At 33.1% G+C, this 18402-nt stretch overlaps 1 protein-coding gene across 14 annotated transcripts in view; it reads right to left on the bottom strand.

The window, feature by feature from the left end:
* Positions 1 to 18402, bottom strand: part of LOC127835070 (uncharacterized) — a 322519-nt gene that overhangs the window by 182189 nt on the left and 121928 nt on the right. For all 14 annotated transcript variants that reach the window (XM_052361326.1, XM_052361315.1, XM_052361325.1 and 11 more), the window contains exons 6-7: positions 17237 to 17492; positions 7737 to 7832 (exon numbers count right to left, since the gene is read on the bottom strand). In XM_052361326.1, the coding sequence (XP_052217286.1) occupies positions 7737 to 7832; positions 17237 to 17492 (352 nt within the window). The remainder of the gene's footprint in view (positions 1 to 7736; positions 7833 to 17236; positions 17493 to 18402) is intronic.

Consider the following 18402-nt stretch of genomic DNA (forward strand, 5'->3'; position numbering starts at 1 on the left):
TTGACAATATGCCAGAGTTATAACATCACAGCGCGTACAAAAGTTCCCTTTTGACAAATAAGCACCCTGCTCCTTTTGAATCCTAGCTGGAGCTCTGGATAAGATGAAACGTTTTAAATAGCCATTGATTCAAAATAATTGAAATATTTGAAATAGTTCAATTGTGCATTTCAGATTATGTCAAAGGATGGGGAAGAAAGAATGCTTGTGGAGTCACATTTCGATCGCTGACCTAAATAATGCGGAGAGAAATTCCTATGCGAGGAAACAATTGAAAAAATGTCTTGACAAATAGAGAACTGTTTTATATTGGCCATCATGTGTGTAGACAGTTTGTGTTATAAAAAAAGTGCAAATCTATCAAAATAGAATAATTTGGTGTATATATTTTGATTATTTTCATTATATGTTTTTAAAAGCTTACATTTAATGTATTTTTGTTATTTGTATTGAAAAGCTGCTCTTTTATGTATTTTTGCTATATGTGTTTAAAAGCTGATCCATCTTTTTTTATTTATTATCTTAAAATAAATATAAAGATAGTGTGTTAAATATATTTGTCATAATTTTAAGTTTTAAGTTAACCTGAGCACAAAGCGCTCAAGGTGAGCTTTTGCGATCGCCTGATTTCTGCCCGTAATCTAAATTACACCCGTAATCTTAATTACGCCCATAATATAAGTTACGCCTGTAAAGTGAAATTCCGCCTGTAATCTGAATTCCGCCCGTAAACTGCTTTCCGCCTGTAATTTAAAATTCCGCCCCACCTCATTTACATATTTCGCCCCTGTTTTCCGCCCGGATTACGCCCGGAATCCGCCCGTAATCCGCCCCTCTTCTTAAAATCATATATAGAAAAATACGTCCGGAAATAGTTTTTACGCCCGGAATTTAGTTTGTGATTCCGTGCCAAAACCGGGCGGAACATTTCGTACAGGATACACATATCAGATAGATTTGTGTTGGATTGGTTGCACTTAAAAAGATATTTATTTGTAGCTATAATTCTCTGGATGGATTTTTATTGAACATTTCTCAGTGTGCTATCAGTAGTTGATTTATATGGCATGACAAATATTTGTTTCCAATTAAATTCTTTTTCTCCAAGAAGGTTTTGCCTTTCAGTTTGAGCTTTAGAAGTTTCAGCAGGATTTTTAATTTGAAGGGTGTAAAATATTTTGTTCGTTTTGTTTTGCAATTATGTTTTCTATGTATGTTTTTTTGAGTACATGGTGTGTTATTTGTATTGGTAACTGCTTTAATATGTATGGGTATACTTTTAATCAATGTGTAGTACATCAGGGAATTACTTGTAGGTATTCAGAATATGAAGCATAAATTATCAAAAGATTAAAAGTTGTTTATTCTGTTGTTGTACAATTGATCTACAAACATTTTATGTTTCATTCAAACCAATGTTTATAGAAAAACGTCTTATTGTTAGTAGTTATATCTTAATTGTTCCATAAAATGGTTTTACTGTTAATTTTGGTTTCTAAATAATGAGTAACTTTACACCATGCCGATAGAACATTCGATTTAAATATGTTTTTGGTTGAAATTTCATCAAAAATATTATTTTTGATATTACATTCAAAAAGTTAGGAGTCACCATATGTTTTTAGAATTTTTTGGTAGAATAATTTTCATTTACTTGTATTGGTATTATCTAAATATTTTTTAACCCAACTGCATTTGATTGTTTTTGCAGCATAGTTAAGTTTTCGTTGTTAAATGAATAGTAAAGTGAATTAATTAAATGTGTTTTAATATCATTCCAGAATATTTTATAAAACTCGATTGTGATGCCCTCAGATCCTTGATTTTTGTTATTTTGCATTTCTTTTAGTGCTAATGCACATTCATATTCATTAAGTAATCCATCACACAATAGTTTTTCCTCTTGATTTAAAGCATGATGTGTATTTTCAAAGAGGGTGTTATTTTCAACATGTTTTCATTTATAGAGGGTTTCGAAAAATAAACGTTGTTCTTCTAGTATTTGAGTTCTGTTTGTTATATCTTTGCCATTAAATTAATTATTTGTATTTTTATTGCTGCTTTTATGGCAAGGTTTTTAAATAATGGACCAGAAGATTTGCATGCATGTATTCTGTTTTGTAGACCAGGATTTTTTTTTCCTTTCCAGTGACCATGGTATAAGCTGGACAATTTTCCATGTTATACCAGGCATCCATGGAATATTAAACGTGGAAAACCCTGGAATATTTTCCAGGGTTTTCCAGCAAGCATGGAAAAAATACCGTCCGAATACTCCATGTAATCTGGAAAACCATGGATTTTTTTCCAGGGTTTTCCAGCCAGCATGTAATCTGGAAAACCCTGGAAAAAAATCCATGGTTTTCCATGGTTTTCCAGATTACATGGAGTATTCGGACGGTATTTTTTCCATGCTTGCTGGAAAACCCTGGAAAATATTCCTTGCAGGCTGGACATTGTTCCATGGTAAAAATTCCAGGCTTTTTCCACATACCATGGACAATTTTCCACCCTTTTTTAAATATTGACGCTGGAAAAGGCTGGAAACTTAGTCCGAATACTCCAGCCTAATATTTTCCATGGATTTCCATGGAAAACCCTGGACAATGTACGCCCGGGATTGCCTAAACTTTAGTGCAATAACTCCCTCCAAACCAAAGTTATTCAGTGGACACCCATTTCTATTTGAAGCACGTTTAACATGCCGTCTGGCATCAACAATAATACCAAGCAAGATTTTCATGCAAGCAATGTCCAAAGTTTCATCAAGACTGGATAATTCAATATTAAGTTATAGTGACCCAAAACCTTGACCCCATACCCCAATCTTATAATTGTGCTGCATACCTGGGTAATGAAATATTAATAAGATTGAACCAATGCCCTTAAGAGTGGGTGGATATTGATTGATGAACCTGTCTAATTAATCACATTCTGAATATAGATACAAAATTTAATTCAGAGTGAAAATACATATGTGCCAATAAGCTGTAGGGTTAGCCTTCATTTCATAACTCCATACATAAGCTTGAGTTTGTCAATTGTGAGGAAACAGTTCATGTTGTTCTTAAAAAAAAATTCACATGTAATATCTAAGCCTTACTTAAACTCAAATCATTTAGCCTTTTCAAAGTTTATATGTAATCATTTAGACATCCAGACCGCAAAGCAAGCAATAACAATAATATGGGGCTTGGTTCATACATTATGGAAATATAATATTACAGCTGCAAAAAATTGTCCTCACTAATAACTAGTTCTGTGTGAATTGTAGGCATCTTTGTCAGGAGAAAATGGAGTTGCATGCTATAAGAAATCAACCCTGTAATTTTGATAAAAATTTATGATAATTTGCATCTGTATGACTTGTTTATGCATATATTTAAAGACCTCTACTGCAGACAATCTCACAAATCTATTAAAGCATGTCTCTGCGATAACCAGGCTTAATGCAATCTGCTAAAGCATTGTCCCTGATTAGCCAGTGCAGTCTGCACAGGCAAATAAGAGCTTACACTTATACATTTATGGATTTTCAAAGAAGGAAGTCTCTTCTAAACAAACATTCCTTCAGTCAGTGTGTGTCATCCCTGTACAGTCTAATCCAGGATGGTATTTCATAGTCAGTGCGTGTCATCCCTGTACAGTCTAATCCAGGATGGTATTTCATAGTCAGTGTGTGTCATCCCTGTACAGTCTAATCCAGGATGGTATTTCATAGTCAGTGCGTGTCATCCCTGTACAGTCTAATCCAGGATGGTATTTCATAGTCAGTGTGTGTCATCCCTGTACAGTCTAATCCAGGATGGTATTTCATAGTCAGTGTGTGTCATCCCTGTACAGTGTAATCCAGGATAGTATTTCATAGTCAGTGCGTGTCATCCCTGTACAGTCTAATCCAGGATGGTATTTCATAGTCAGTGCGTGTCATCCCTGTACAGTCTAATCCAGGATGGTATTTCATAGTCAGTGCGTGTCATCCCTGTACAGTCTAATCCAGGATGGTATTTCATAGTCAGTGTGTGTCATCCCTGTACAGTGTAATCCAGGATGGTATTTCATAGTCAGTGTGTGTCATCCCTGTACAGTCTAATCCAGGATGGTATTTCATAGTCAGTGTGTGTCATCCCTGTACAGTCTAATCCAGGATGGTATTTCATAGTCAGTGTGTGTCATCCCTGTACAGTCTAATCCAGGATGGTATTTCATAGTCAGTGTGTGTCATCCCTGTACAGTCTAATCCAGGATGGTATTTCATAGTCAGTGTGTGTCATCCCTGTACAGTCTAATCCAGGATGGTATTTCATAGTCAGTGCGTGTCATCCCTGTACAGTCTAATCCAGGATGGTATTTCATAGTCAGTGCGTGTCATCCCTGTACAGTCTAATCCAGGATGGTATTTCATAGTCAGTGTGTGTCATCCCTGTACAGTCTAATCCAGGATGGTATTTCATAGTCAGTGTGTGTCATCCCTGTACAGTCTAATCCAGGATGGTATTTCATAGTCAGTGCGTGTCATCCCTGTACAGTCTAATCCAGGATGGTATTTCATAGTCAGTGCGTGTCATCCCTGTACAGTCTAATCCAGGATGGTATTTCATAGTCAGTGCGTGTCATCCCTGTACAGTCTAATCCAGGATGGTATTTCATAGTCAGTGTGTGTCATCCCTGTACAGTCTAATCCAGGATAGTATTTCATAGTCAGTACGTGTCATCCCTGTACAGTCTAATCCAGGATGGTATTTCATAGTCAGTACGTGTCATCCCTGTACAGTCTAATCCAGGATGGTATTTCATCCACGTGCATTAAGGCTAGTTTTCCCAGAGACCAGATCATTTATGTTTGCCATGATAGTGTGTGAATTCTGGAATGACCCAGATATCAAATCAAAACTTTAAACATTTGTGTTTTTGTGTTTACTTAATCTTCAAGTATAATTCTTTACATATATTGCTAATACCTCACAACTGAGAAGGCTTATTGCTTGAATACTAGGCTGACAATATAAAAATCAAACACTTGCAACTTCAAAGGCAGCCATCTTTATGAAAAATATATGATCAACAATATATGTTACACTAATAAAATGGCATGATTAAAGTTTTTGGTACAGAGACAAATGGAAAGTTTATGTTCAAGGGGAATAATCACTACAAGAGTTCCTGTTTCACAAGCTTCAGATTGCTTCCCTTCTCAGAAAAAAACAAAGCTAATTTTAAGTAAACCTTCTAAATCAATCTTGTATATTACATTACAATCCTTGTATATTACATTACAATCCAGTTATTCTGTGTGGTGACCTAGGTCTTAATTTACAGTGAACATTCAGAATTCTGATTTTCTCTATTGACCATGTAACAAGCCCCACTGGGAAGAGATAACCTCATAAGTTCATACCAGTTAAGTCCAGCTACTGCAATATATGCCATTGAATTACAATGCCATCATTAGGTCATATTGAATAACTCAAATTACCTAGAATTGATCAAGAAACATCATTAGGTCATTCCGACAGTTTTTTAATCCCCATATATATATTGTGTGTGTGTTCTAAATCATAATCTAGTACTGTATATACCTACAATATCGCCCCATTGTTGCAAAAAGGTACCAATTGTACCTTCTAATTTCAATGTCAAATGGTACCTTTTTTCAATGATGGAGAGCTCCGCAGTCGCTTAGAAAGTTAAATTTAATTTAAGACATTTTTAACTAGATTCAAGTTTTAAAGGCATCATTTCCAACCCTTAGATACTGATGAGTAGCAAACAGCATAAAACCTGAACAAACTGCGAGTTACTTCTGGTTTTATGCTGTTTGCATATAGCCATTTTCACTTTGCCTCTGAGTTGTTAAGGGTTCATACAACTTATGTATTAGTGAATTAATATCAGATTAAGTGTCATATAAAAATAACTAAACAAAATTTATTTGTAATCAAAATCAAAAATTTTAATGAAATAATTCCTTAGTATATTTATTATTATTTTACCCTTTACACGCTTACTGGTATTCTAGATATACCTAGATGCTGAAATTTCAATATAAATGCACTTGTTTATTGCAATAGGTATGTTTAAATTAAAAAAAAAAATCAGATAATTCTGTATGATGTAATATAACATAATACAATGTACTCATGAACAATGAGTAGTGGTATGATTGTTTAAACACTTCTTTTGCAACATCATATACAGGCTTGGTAAAAAATGCAAATAATGTGTTCACAATTAATTTTGTGATGCACATAATGTGTTCACAGTTGTGTTTGTGATTCAAATAATATGTTCACAATTAGGTTTGTGATGCAAATAATGATTTCACAGATAAGTGTAATGCAAATAATGTGTTCACAATTCAGTGTGTGATGCAAATAAAGTGTTCACAGTCAAGTTTGTGATGTGAATAATCTGTTCAAACTTACGTGTGTAATGCAAATAATGAGTTCATAATTAAGTTTCTGATGCAAATAATGTGTTCACAGTTGTGTTTGTATTTCAAATAATTTGTTCACAAATAAGTTTGTGATGCAAATAATGTGTTCACAATTAAGTTTGCGATGCAAATAATGTGTTGACAATTAAGTTGGTGATGTAAATAATGGGTTTAAATTAAGTTTTTGATACAATAATTAATTTGTTCACAATTCAATGTGTGATGCAAATAATGTGTTCCCTTATTAGTTTGTGATGCAAATGCAAATAATGGGTTCACAATTAAGTTTTTGATGCAAATAATGTGCTCACAATTTCTTAATCTTGAGTCTTGCTACAACAGTAATGGACAAACACCCAATTACTGCTGCCACTCTGCAAACAAAGCTGTACGCTTGATAGCTCTAATTATCAGAATTTTTCTGCAGACAATCAATGATCAATTACTCAAAAAAATGTTATGTCACATTTTTATGGTTAGAAATATCTCCATTTGCAATTATTTTCCAATAAAATCATTTGCCCGGATTTCCGGATTTTTGGGGAGAAAAACAGTGCAACAATGCTGAACATGATAAAGAAAATAATAGGCCATTTATCAGCGCAGCAGTACAGCTTGATATGAGTATAATTGAATTGGATTGTCCTGGGCAAAAAAATATGATGGTTAGTAGCCACAGGCATTTAAGATGGTATGTAATCATAATACTAATGGTGTATACGCTGGATTGGCGCTGGATATAGTAAACAGATAAGAGCAACAGAACAATTCGATGTGGTGGTGGATGGTACTGATGATGATGCTGTTGTGGTTGATATTGTTGGAGTTGGTATTGATTGGCTTATGGGTGATGATGATGATGATTATGCTGCTGCAGCTGCTGCTGCTGCTGCTAATGATGATGATGCTGGTGGTTATGATACTGGTTGGGGATAATGAAAATAATGATGATGATATTCATTAAATTATAATGAACAAATACAGATATTTGGCATGAATTCTTTTTAATTAACTTTCATTACTCTTGTAAAATATTTATTAGAGCACTGCAATATGTAGGGGACCGTATTTGTTAACTCTTTCAGTGCTGTACCCGAATTTTGAAGGTCTTTGCAAACAGTTTGGATCCTGATGAGATGCCACAGAACGTGGCGTCTCATCAGGATCCAAACTGTTTGTTATTCTGATAGTATTCTTTGGCAAAAAAAAGAGAAGAAAATGCAAATTTTAGAAATTCAGCAGACAACATTTTAGCAGACGATAAATTTCCCAGCATGCAAAGGGTTAAGACTGTGCCTACCGAGCAGCTGAAGTCTGGTGACAAACACGGAACTGGACTCGGTGCCAATCTGTACATCGCGCAGGCTAGGGTCAGTGGCATAGGACCTCACATGCCCTAAAATAGACAACAAAGTATTTTTATATTCCCTAACATAAACATGTTTGTGTTAAGTTATGTATGTTCAAATGGTGAGTAATGATAATAAATGGCACAAATGTATCTACATAGAGAAAAAAATTTGGTTTCTTACGTTATACAGAAACAGAAATACTAGTCATGAACTATCAATTTAGGTTCTCCTGTTTGAATAGTAAATAATTATGTTTTCCAGGTTTTGGCAGAAAACAATGCACAAATGCTTACACTTATAAGTAGTTACTGTCATTAAAATGTATATGAATCTGTCCAATAATAAAAGTCCATTTTTGACAAAAAATACAAACAAATTTAAACCAAGCAAAATGTTTCCAGACAAACAAAAACTACCATTGTTATTATGCATGTGTTTTAAGTCTGAAATCTAAGTTAATTGTCAATTACTAGTGTGATTATGTCACCCTTTTAATGCCAATTATTTTCCTATAAATCTCCCAGATTTTCCAAAAATACAAGATATTACAATAAATGGCGAAAACAAACAGTTTTTAGAGGAAAACCATTAATTAGTGTTACAGAATAAACAGACTTTCGTTATACAGTAGGGCGTTGTTTTTTACACAAAACTATACCCGGGCGTACATTGTCCAGGGTTTTCCATGGAAATCCATGGAAAATATTAGGCTGGAGTATTCGGACTAAGTTTCCAGCCTTTTCCAGCGTCAATATTTAAAAAAGGGTGGAAAATTGTCCATGGTATGTGGAAAAAGCCTGGAATTTTTACCATGGAACAATGTCCAGCCTGCAAGGAATATTTTCCAGGGTTTTCCAGCAAGCATGGAAAAAATACCGTCCGAATACTCCATGTAATCTGGAAAACCATGGAAAACCATGGATTTTTTTCCAGGGTTTTCCAGATTACATGCTGGCTGGAAAACCCTGGAAAAAAATCCATGGTTTTCCAGATTACATGGAGTATTCGGACGGTATTTTTTCCATGCTTGCTGGAAAACCCTGGAAAATATTCCAGGGTTTTCCACGTTTAATATTCCATGGATGCCTGGTATAACATGGAAAATTGTCCAGCTTATACCATGGTCACTGGAAAGGAAAAAAAAATCCTGGTCTACAAAACAGAATACATGCATGCAAATCTTCTGGTCCATTATTTAAAAACCTTGCCATAAAAGCAGCAATAAAAATACAAATAATTAATTTAATGGCAAAGATATAACAAACAGAACTCAAATACTAGAAGAACAACGTTTATTTTTCGAAACCCTCTATAAATGAAAACATGTTGAAAATAACACCCTCTTTGAAAATACACATCATGCTTTAAATCAAGAGGAAAAACTATTGTGTGATGGATTACTTAATGAATATGAATGTGCATTAGCACTAAAAGAAATGCAAAATAACAAAAATCAAGGATCTGAGGGCATCACAATCGAGTTTTATAAAATATTCTGGAATGATATTAAAACACATTTAATTAATTCACTTTACTATTCATTTAACAACGAAAACTTAACTATGCTGCAAAAACAATCAAATGCAGTTGGGTTAAAAAATATTTAGATAATACCAATACAAGTAAATGAAAATTATTCTACCAAAAAATTCTAAAAACATATGGTGACTCCTAACTTTTTGAATGTAATATCAAAAATAATATTTTTGATGAAATTTCAACCAAAAACATATTTAAATCGAATGTTCTATCGGCATGGTGTAAAGTTACTCATTATTTAGAAACCAAAATTAACAGTAAAACCATTTTATGGAACAATTAAGATATAACTACTAACAATAAGACGTTTTTCTATAAACATTGGTTTGAATGAAACATAAAATGTTTGTAGATCAATTGTACAACAACAGAATAAACAACTTTTAATCTTTTGATAATTTATGCTTCATATTCTGAATACCTACAAGTAATTCCCTGATGTACTACACATTGATTAAAAGTATACCCATACATATTAAAGCAGTTACCAATACAAATAACACACCATGTACTCAAAAAAACATACATAGAAAACATAATTGCAAAACAAAACGAACAAAATATTTTACACCCTTCAAATTAAAAATCCTGCTGAAACTTCTAAAGCTCAAACTGAAAGGCAAAACCTTCTTGGAGAAAAAGAATTTAATTGGAAACAAATATTTGTCATGCCATATAAATCAACTACTGATAGCACACTGAGAAATGTTCAATAAAAATCCATCCAGAGAATTATAGCTACAAATAAATATCTTTTTAAGTGCAACCAATCCAACACAAATCTATCTGATATGTGTATCCTGTACGAAATGTTCCGCCCGGTTTTGGCACGGAATCACAAACTAAATTCCGGGCGTAAAAACTATTTCCGGACGTATTTTTCTATATATGATTTTAAGAAGAGGGGCGGATTACGGGCGGATTCCGGGCGTAATCCGGGCGGAAAACAGGGGCGAAATATGTAAATGAGGTGGGGCGGAATTTTAAATTACAGGCGGAAAGCAGTTTACGGGCGGAATTCAGATTACAGGCGGAATTTCACTTTACAGGCGTAACTTATATTATGGGCGTAATTAAGATTACGGGTGTAATTTAGATTACGGGCAGAAATCAGGCGATCGCAAAAGCTCACCTTGAGCGCTTTGTGCTCAGGTTAACTTAAAACTTAAAATTATGACAAATATATTTAACACACTATCTTTATATTTATTTTAAGATAATAAATAAAAAAAGATGGATCAGCTTTTAAACACATATAGCAAAAATACATAAAAGAGCAGCTTTTCAATACAAATAACAAAAATACATTAAATGTAAGCTTTTAAAAACATATAATGAAAATAATCAAAATATATACACCAAATTATTCTATTTTGATAGATTTGCACTTTTTTTATAACACAAACTGTCTACACACATGATGGCCAATATAAAACAGTTCTCTATTTGTCAAGACATTTTTTCAATTGTTTCCTCGCATAGGAATTTCTCTCCGCATTATTTAGGTCAGCGATCGAAATGTGACTCCACAAGCATTCTTTCTTCCCCATCCTTTGACATAATCTGAAATGCACAATTGAACTATTTCAAATATTTCAATTATTTTGAATCAATGGCTATTTAAAACGTTTCATCTTATCCAGAGCTCCAGCTAGGATTCAAAAGGAGCAGGGTGCTTATTTGTCAAAAGGGAACTTTTGTACGCGCTGTGATGTTATAACTCTGGCATATTGTCAAGAAAATGTGTTTTAATTTATGCTTTCGGGTGGTTTTTAGAGAAATATCAGTAAATTAAAACTGATAATTCACTGTTTTAAATCAAACAGTGAAAATTAACAGTGAAAATTATTGATAATTTTCATTGTTTTACCAGAACTTTTTTTAGGCAAAAATACAAAATATTCATTTGTAAGAATAACATTAAAAGATTTTTTTTGGGGGGATTTGGTGAAATATCGATTTTAACTCAATCCTGATCACTCATGAATTAAAAGCGATATTCCACCAGATCCAACAAACATCCTCATAATATGTCATAATATTTTTCATTTAACGTGTATTTTGACTATTTCATTTAAAAAACTATTTTTAAAGGCCAATGCTGTTTCTTTAAAAAGCTGATACTCGATAAATGGAATAACCGGTATAGTTTTACCTCTCAATAAATTCAGCTTTCTTGGTCAAGGGCAGGTTAATATTGTGCTCATCTCCACTGCGCGGTTTGCCCTGACTCCTGTTCCCATCGAGTTGGCCAACTTGTGCAGAGTTAAAATCTGGTATAAAAGTCCACACATCAGATCTGAATCCCCCTTTTACTCCCATTTTGGCAGCCGTTGCACATACTTTCCTTAGGATCTTCCGATCAACGACAACTTCGTCTTGGGGGCAAGAGTTTCAAACCTTCAACATTAAAATATAAAGTTCTCAATTATTGATTAAAAAGAGGGAATTTAGCAATCAGTTTAGTAAATTTGACCTGAAATAGCTGTAAATAACATTTAAGATGACATTTATTTATAACCATTATAAAAACAAAGCCAATTAATAATTCACTGTAAACAACAATTACACGTTTTCATAAAATGTTGTGACGGTTTATCTATTTTTGTTTCAAATTGTGTTGTTTTTGCTTAAAATTGCAATACAACATAAACTTATCAATGTACATTTTCCAGGGACATATATAATACATAAATAAGATGATCATAATTAATTCAATATAAAACTAAATAAAAAAGGGATGCAGAAATGAGAATACAAACCTGTTCCATTATTCTTCAGTATTCCAAAAAACAGGCAGTTGCTGAACTACGAGACCATATCACTGGAACCAGCCACTTTTTACCTCCTTTGCAAGAAACTTCTTGTTGATTTCCACATTGAAGTAAATACACATTGCTTTCATCACTCATTACTTCATGCTGTCAGTATTTGAAGATATTATAACACTACAGTTTTTAGTCCTAATGTTGCTCAATTATGCCTAAAATATTAGCTCTTTGTCAGTTGTTAAACCCGCTTGTTTTCAAACAAATAACTTCCTGTTCAAATTGACCAATTGAAAGTCTGATAGCAGGCGGTTTATAAGCCCAGTACATGTACATTCCCAGGGATGATGCTGCAGAATACCTAAGACCAGGTCAGCTGGTGGTCAGTCAGGGTTTATCAGATGATTAAGAGACTCAGGGGAAATGTGTTTCAGAAATTTTCACTGCTATACATTTCTATTTAAGTTGACAGCATGCAGAGAATCTTGATTCATTCATATTGAAGATGTAAAAAATATTAAAATAGTGATGTGTGCAATGGTTAACGGAAACCCGTAAAATGATGAAAACAAATAAATCTTCTTTTTTTTTTTAAACCTTACAGTCATTATTGTAAAAATGAAATATAACAATAAAAAAGGAGCCAAATTTGCAAAAAAATAAGATGATTTAAGGGACTGAATTAAAAAATAAGTGTTAATAGATTTTTAATGCATTGTCATCCTCCAGACTTAATATTACAGAATATTAAATGCAAATGTCCTAGTATTTAAAAATACAATTATGCCACCTGAAGCATTCCTCATACAGCAATAGATAACATATATTTAAAATTAAAATATTTTATTGTAACAATAAATATCTCCTAAATTTTAAATTTTTTAACAGCAATTCCAAAAAGTGTCAAATCTAAGTAAATTGATGATAATGCTAAATTCACAAGTCTGTCTCCTTTTCAGCTTCTCACAAATGAAGTATACAATTACTCCCAAATGTGTTTTAGAATCTGAACATGAACATAAGTATTAGATCAAAGCATTGTGCTGAATGAATTACACTGTGACAAATTGTTGTGTTTATAATGAATGTTCATTGAATGAACAAATGTATAAATAAAATTAAATATTTTTTTATAAAAACGTCTTTTTAGTTATCAGTTACCGGTAATATTTTGTTCTGTACTTTCTTTTATATAAAATTAAAAAAGTTATTATTCAGCTTCATAGAGATTTGCTAAGTCCAATATTACGCTTCATGATCAGTTAATGTTTATTAAAATTAATAACTTACAATAATTTAAATTAACATCTATATTTTGTTTTCTTTATCTTTTGTTTAGGGATCTAGTTGTAATATAATGACATTTGGTACACAGTAAGGTTAAGTGTAATATTGCAATTGTGAATCAGAATTTTTTTATTGTGCAAGTTCATTTTATCAATTTCATAATAATACTTTACATGTATTAGCTGCACAGTCTTTTGAATTTTGAATGATATTTTTTTCTATATTGCCCCCCCGTGTATATATAATTTTTTATGTATCAAACTATGCACATTGTTTTATGTTTTATTCATATATTGTGTAAATTGTTGAACTATGATTAACTTTGAATAAAATGTGTTGCATTTTTATAAGTTATTTTCTCCTCTTAAAAAGTCTAAGTCTTTTCCAGGGTCAGCTGAAAATGTTGAAGTATTTTCCATGCTTAAAAATTTCTAAGTCCCACTTTCCATGCTATCTGGAAATATCTTCCATGGTTATCCAGCCTAAATCCAGCGTTTTCCATGCTTTTCCATCCAAGGCTGGAAAATGATGGAAAAAAAGTCCATGTTTCATGGACATTTCAAGAACAAAACCCTGGAAAACCCTGGAAACTATATCAAATTCCAGGGATTTCCATGGAATTCCATGTTATACCATGGATTTCCAGCCTAAGTTCCATGATAACCCTGGACAATGTACACCCGGGTACAAATTGATGTAGGTAGGGCATGATCTTTACACAATGGGCATCTGTATTTGCACAATCCAGGGGCCTATAATTGTTTGTATATCTAAGGTCCCTGCACAATCTTTGCCAGATGGTCTTTTTTTATTGCCTTGCACAATTATTGTATGATCACAACAGAATACGGTATTTCGGTTATATAATTCTTCATAAGAGAGTATAGTCAGGTTAGGTGAATGGATAAAGAACTTTGAACAATGACTGTTATATTATATTATGAATACAAATATTATATATTATATAATATGATATAGAATTATGTGTATCTTTGGCCATGTGATTAAATTAAAAGATCTATAATTATACATAGCAAATAATATTTTGTTCATTCTTTTGTATAAGTTACTGTACCTAAATATAAAAGTAAGATGAATCAAATATAAAAATGATCCGTCTTACCATGGAGTGGAGATGTGTATCTTGATTTTAAATAAAGCGAAGAATGAAATAGGTAAATGCTTTTGAAGAAGAATGACAAGATAATATACAATTTTGACCACAGATAAAGGACCTTAGGTTCAGAAAGGTTCACAATAAGCCCCATATACAAAAATATATAAAGGCAATGTTCCATATAATTGTTTACATTATTATGTAGTTCAACATTAAATTAGGTCCTTTCCAGAAATATAAATACTTATTATGTGAGACAATTTGTATACCGCAGTAATATGTTTGATTTTAAGCTAAATGCAAAAAAATGGCCATATTCAGATCATGCGCCTCATATTCTGATATGGAAAAGCAGGATCCACTGCATGCCAATGTATGTCTTGTTCATGTACTTTAAAACAGAAAATAATGTGATGGCATTTTTATTGTAAAATACCGAACTGTAAACAGTAGTAATCAATCATGTGTCCACACAGTGCTGAAAGATTCACTGCATATGTCTAAAGAATGCAAGGTTATATTTTATGTTAGCGCGTGTGTATGTTGTTTTTAAAGAGGAATTCGGTTAAGAGACCAAGAAAAGTTTTAAAAAGTTTGTAAAGTACACAACATAAGTTAAAGTTTAAAATCTGGAGAATAATGTATTATAAATACATATTGACTGTTTCTTATTTGTTTATTATCTGGAACAAACATACAAGTAAAATGAGGCTTTATTATCAACTGGCTTATTTGGGAAAACTGGTAAATGTATGTGTGTAACCCTTTCAGTGCGGGAACCGAATTTTGAAGGCCTTTGCAAACAGTTTGGATCCAGATGGGACGCCACAGAACGTGGCGTCTCATCAGGATCCAAACTGTTTGCTATTCGGATAGTTTTCTTTGAAAAAAATCGAAGAAAATGCTAATTTTAGAAATTCAGCAGACAACATTTTAGTAGAAGACAAATTTCCCAGCATGCAAAGGGTTAAAGTTGCCAATAAGGCTAATCAGGGAAAAAACTTTCCCCATTTGTGGATTTTTTGTTTGAGGAAGGTCTCTTCTAAATGATTATCTATTGCTGAAAGTGATGTCGCTGATTAGCTTTGCACTGGACAGGCTAATTTGGGATGACGCTTTACTACACTGCAACTCCAATATATCACGGTCCGTTATATCGCGTTGTCCAATATATCGCAAATCGGCTATGCCTCCCAAAAATCTGACGAGCATAATCCCCAAATAAAATGTTTTAATCTGAGAATTTGATGAATTAAAATCCATTTCAAGCTAGTATTTTTCCCTTTTTTCACCAACTTTAATCCAACGTTCATAATCCAGTTTTGACCAGATTGTTTGCTTACATTGTTCATCACTTTAACACCTGTGTACTGCGATAAACAATAGCCCATCTTGTCAAACATCACAGGTCATTTCGGGCGTTACCATTCTGTATTGAATTTGCTTTGAACTGCCGAAACGCACCAGTGCACACATGAAGGTGTACACAATTATAACTGTAAATGTCACAAGTCAATACTGACCTATCTCAACAATCTGTGTGCGTTAGATACAGTGTAAACTACTTGCTTTTAATTTAGAGGTAAAGATCCCTCAGTTTGTCAAAATGCACGAATATTAAAACCCATGCTTTCCATGCTTTTCATGAGTATGAATGACGTCATTTTGTACATGGGTCTAATTTGTGCATGCTTTCTTGAACAATACAACTCGGCAATCTTTTTCGGATTACAAATTTAATTATATGCATTTGAAAATACTCACAAGGAATAATGTTTTGTGTTATACCAATGAATAACATATGAATATAACACATAATTGAATAAGGTAGGTAAATAGCGTGTTTTAAGATTGCATAACGATGCTAATGCATACATAAACATGCATACATAACCTTACAATTTATATCGCGCGCCGGATATATCACGGTCGCAATCTTTGGACCCCTTCAACCGCGATATATTGGAGTTGCAGTGTAATGTCGCTGATTAGCTTTGCACTGGACAGGCTAATTTGGGATGACGCTTTACTAATGCCAATGCATTTAGCCCAGTTTTAAAGAATGCAGCTCCTTTATGAAGTAATGATCACTTCGTTCTGCTTTATCTGATTGTTCATGTCAGCTAATAACAAGAAACCTTTATAAATTAAAGACAAAAAACAAAATGTTCAAAAGTTTCCTATTTAAGGGGCCTTTTCACATTTTGGTAAATTGACAAAATAAAAATAAAAAATCAGATTCGCAAATTTTTGTTGTAGTTATGATATTTGTGAGGAAACAGTTATGCTGAACATCCATTAAATGCATCTTTTGACGATTTAAAAACCTGAAAATCATAAAGCGTTGCAATGTGAAATTATTGAATAATTTGGAGAGTTATGTAATGTTGTCGTTATATTTTGTGATACTATGAGGATTGCTTATATAAAGAATAAAATACATCACTCATTGTATGAGCAGGAAAGGTCGAGTGGTGTAAGCAATAGACTTTTACTCAAGGGGTCAATGGTTCAAGCCCAGTGGAGGGTTACTTTTTTTTCTTTCTTTAATTTTATTCTTGTTTTTTTACTGTAGCTTTTTAGATCCAATGTTTACATTTATCAATATAAAGCATTTAATGACAAACTTTAATACATGCTGAAATCTGTGAAAAGGCTCCATTAATGTATTCAAATGAAAATTCAAGGCCAGCAATTAGTCACAACCTTCCTGTGAGAAGTAACAAGCAAAACTTACGTATGTGCTTCTCTTGTGGAACTGATATTCGAAGGGTAGGAATACTGTCATCAGCTATGCCAGTTGTAAATGGGTTCATCACCAGCAGAACGCACATCATCCCAGCAAGGCTAAGAATCACTAAATATGGTGTCCATGACATAGTGGAGTGTAGCCTGGTGGTGTCCAAGGACTTTGCGTCAGGAATCATTTGGGAATTCACAGCTTCGGCTCCAGATTTTGAGGCCAATGAAGGCACATTGTCAGCAGCACAGATCTGAAAGTGGAAAAACAAACTTTATGTTTAATTTAATGATCCATTTTTACAAAAAGATTTTAAAAACTTTCAGTTTAAAGGGGCACCAAAATGGGAAATAGGATAGTCTTATACATTATCTGTTTACACTTTGTGTAATAATTTTTCATTGTTGAAAAAAAATCTGGCAAAATAACAAATTCAACAGTCCAGTTGATTTTATATTTATTATTTCAATTTCCTTATGTTTTTATTTTTTATGTCATTAATCATATCATGTAAAAATAACTATTGACATACATAAATATGTACTTGAACTGACAAATTCCGTATCGATAATCATTGCACGTTTTATCACGGAAAAATTTAAGAAAGGAATGAATATCAAAATGTACGTTTGTAATTGGCATTGTAAATGTAACGAAACCGTAAATTTCCTTAATGAATTGATGAAAGCCCCAAACTTTTGTTTGATATTTTCGGCAATTAGTACATTAATTACGAGTCACTAAAATACAAAGACAACTTCTTACACTTTCGACAAACTGATAAATGCATAAAAGAAGCAGGGTGCTACCAATTAGCAATGTGTTTAGTAAACAAACAACTGCTATCGAGTGCAGTAAACTTTCACTTGCCAATATCCAATATTGCATAGCGACCGCCGAGTCTACTGGTTAGATGTTTATCACGTGACTATCACAGCGTCATGGTGGCCATTTTTTCTATTGAAAGTTGCGGAATCGTTGATTGTTATGATTTAAGTGGTCTTTGTTAGGTATCAAAATGGACATTAGGGAATGTAAAATGGCGGTCCTTGGTCTTTGTTCGCAGGTGGGCTTTATTCGCAGGTACAATATATAGTGAAATCGTTCGGGAGGAAATCATTGTGGTCTTTATGGACAGGTGGTCTCTATTTAAAGGTGGTCGC

The sequence above is a fragment of the Dreissena polymorpha genome, chromosome 6, assembly GCF_020536995.1.
Source record: "Dreissena polymorpha isolate Duluth1 chromosome 6, UMN_Dpol_1.0, whole genome shotgun sequence".
NCBI classification, from domain to species: domain Eukaryota; kingdom Metazoa; phylum Mollusca; class Bivalvia; order Myida; family Dreissenidae; genus Dreissena; species Dreissena polymorpha.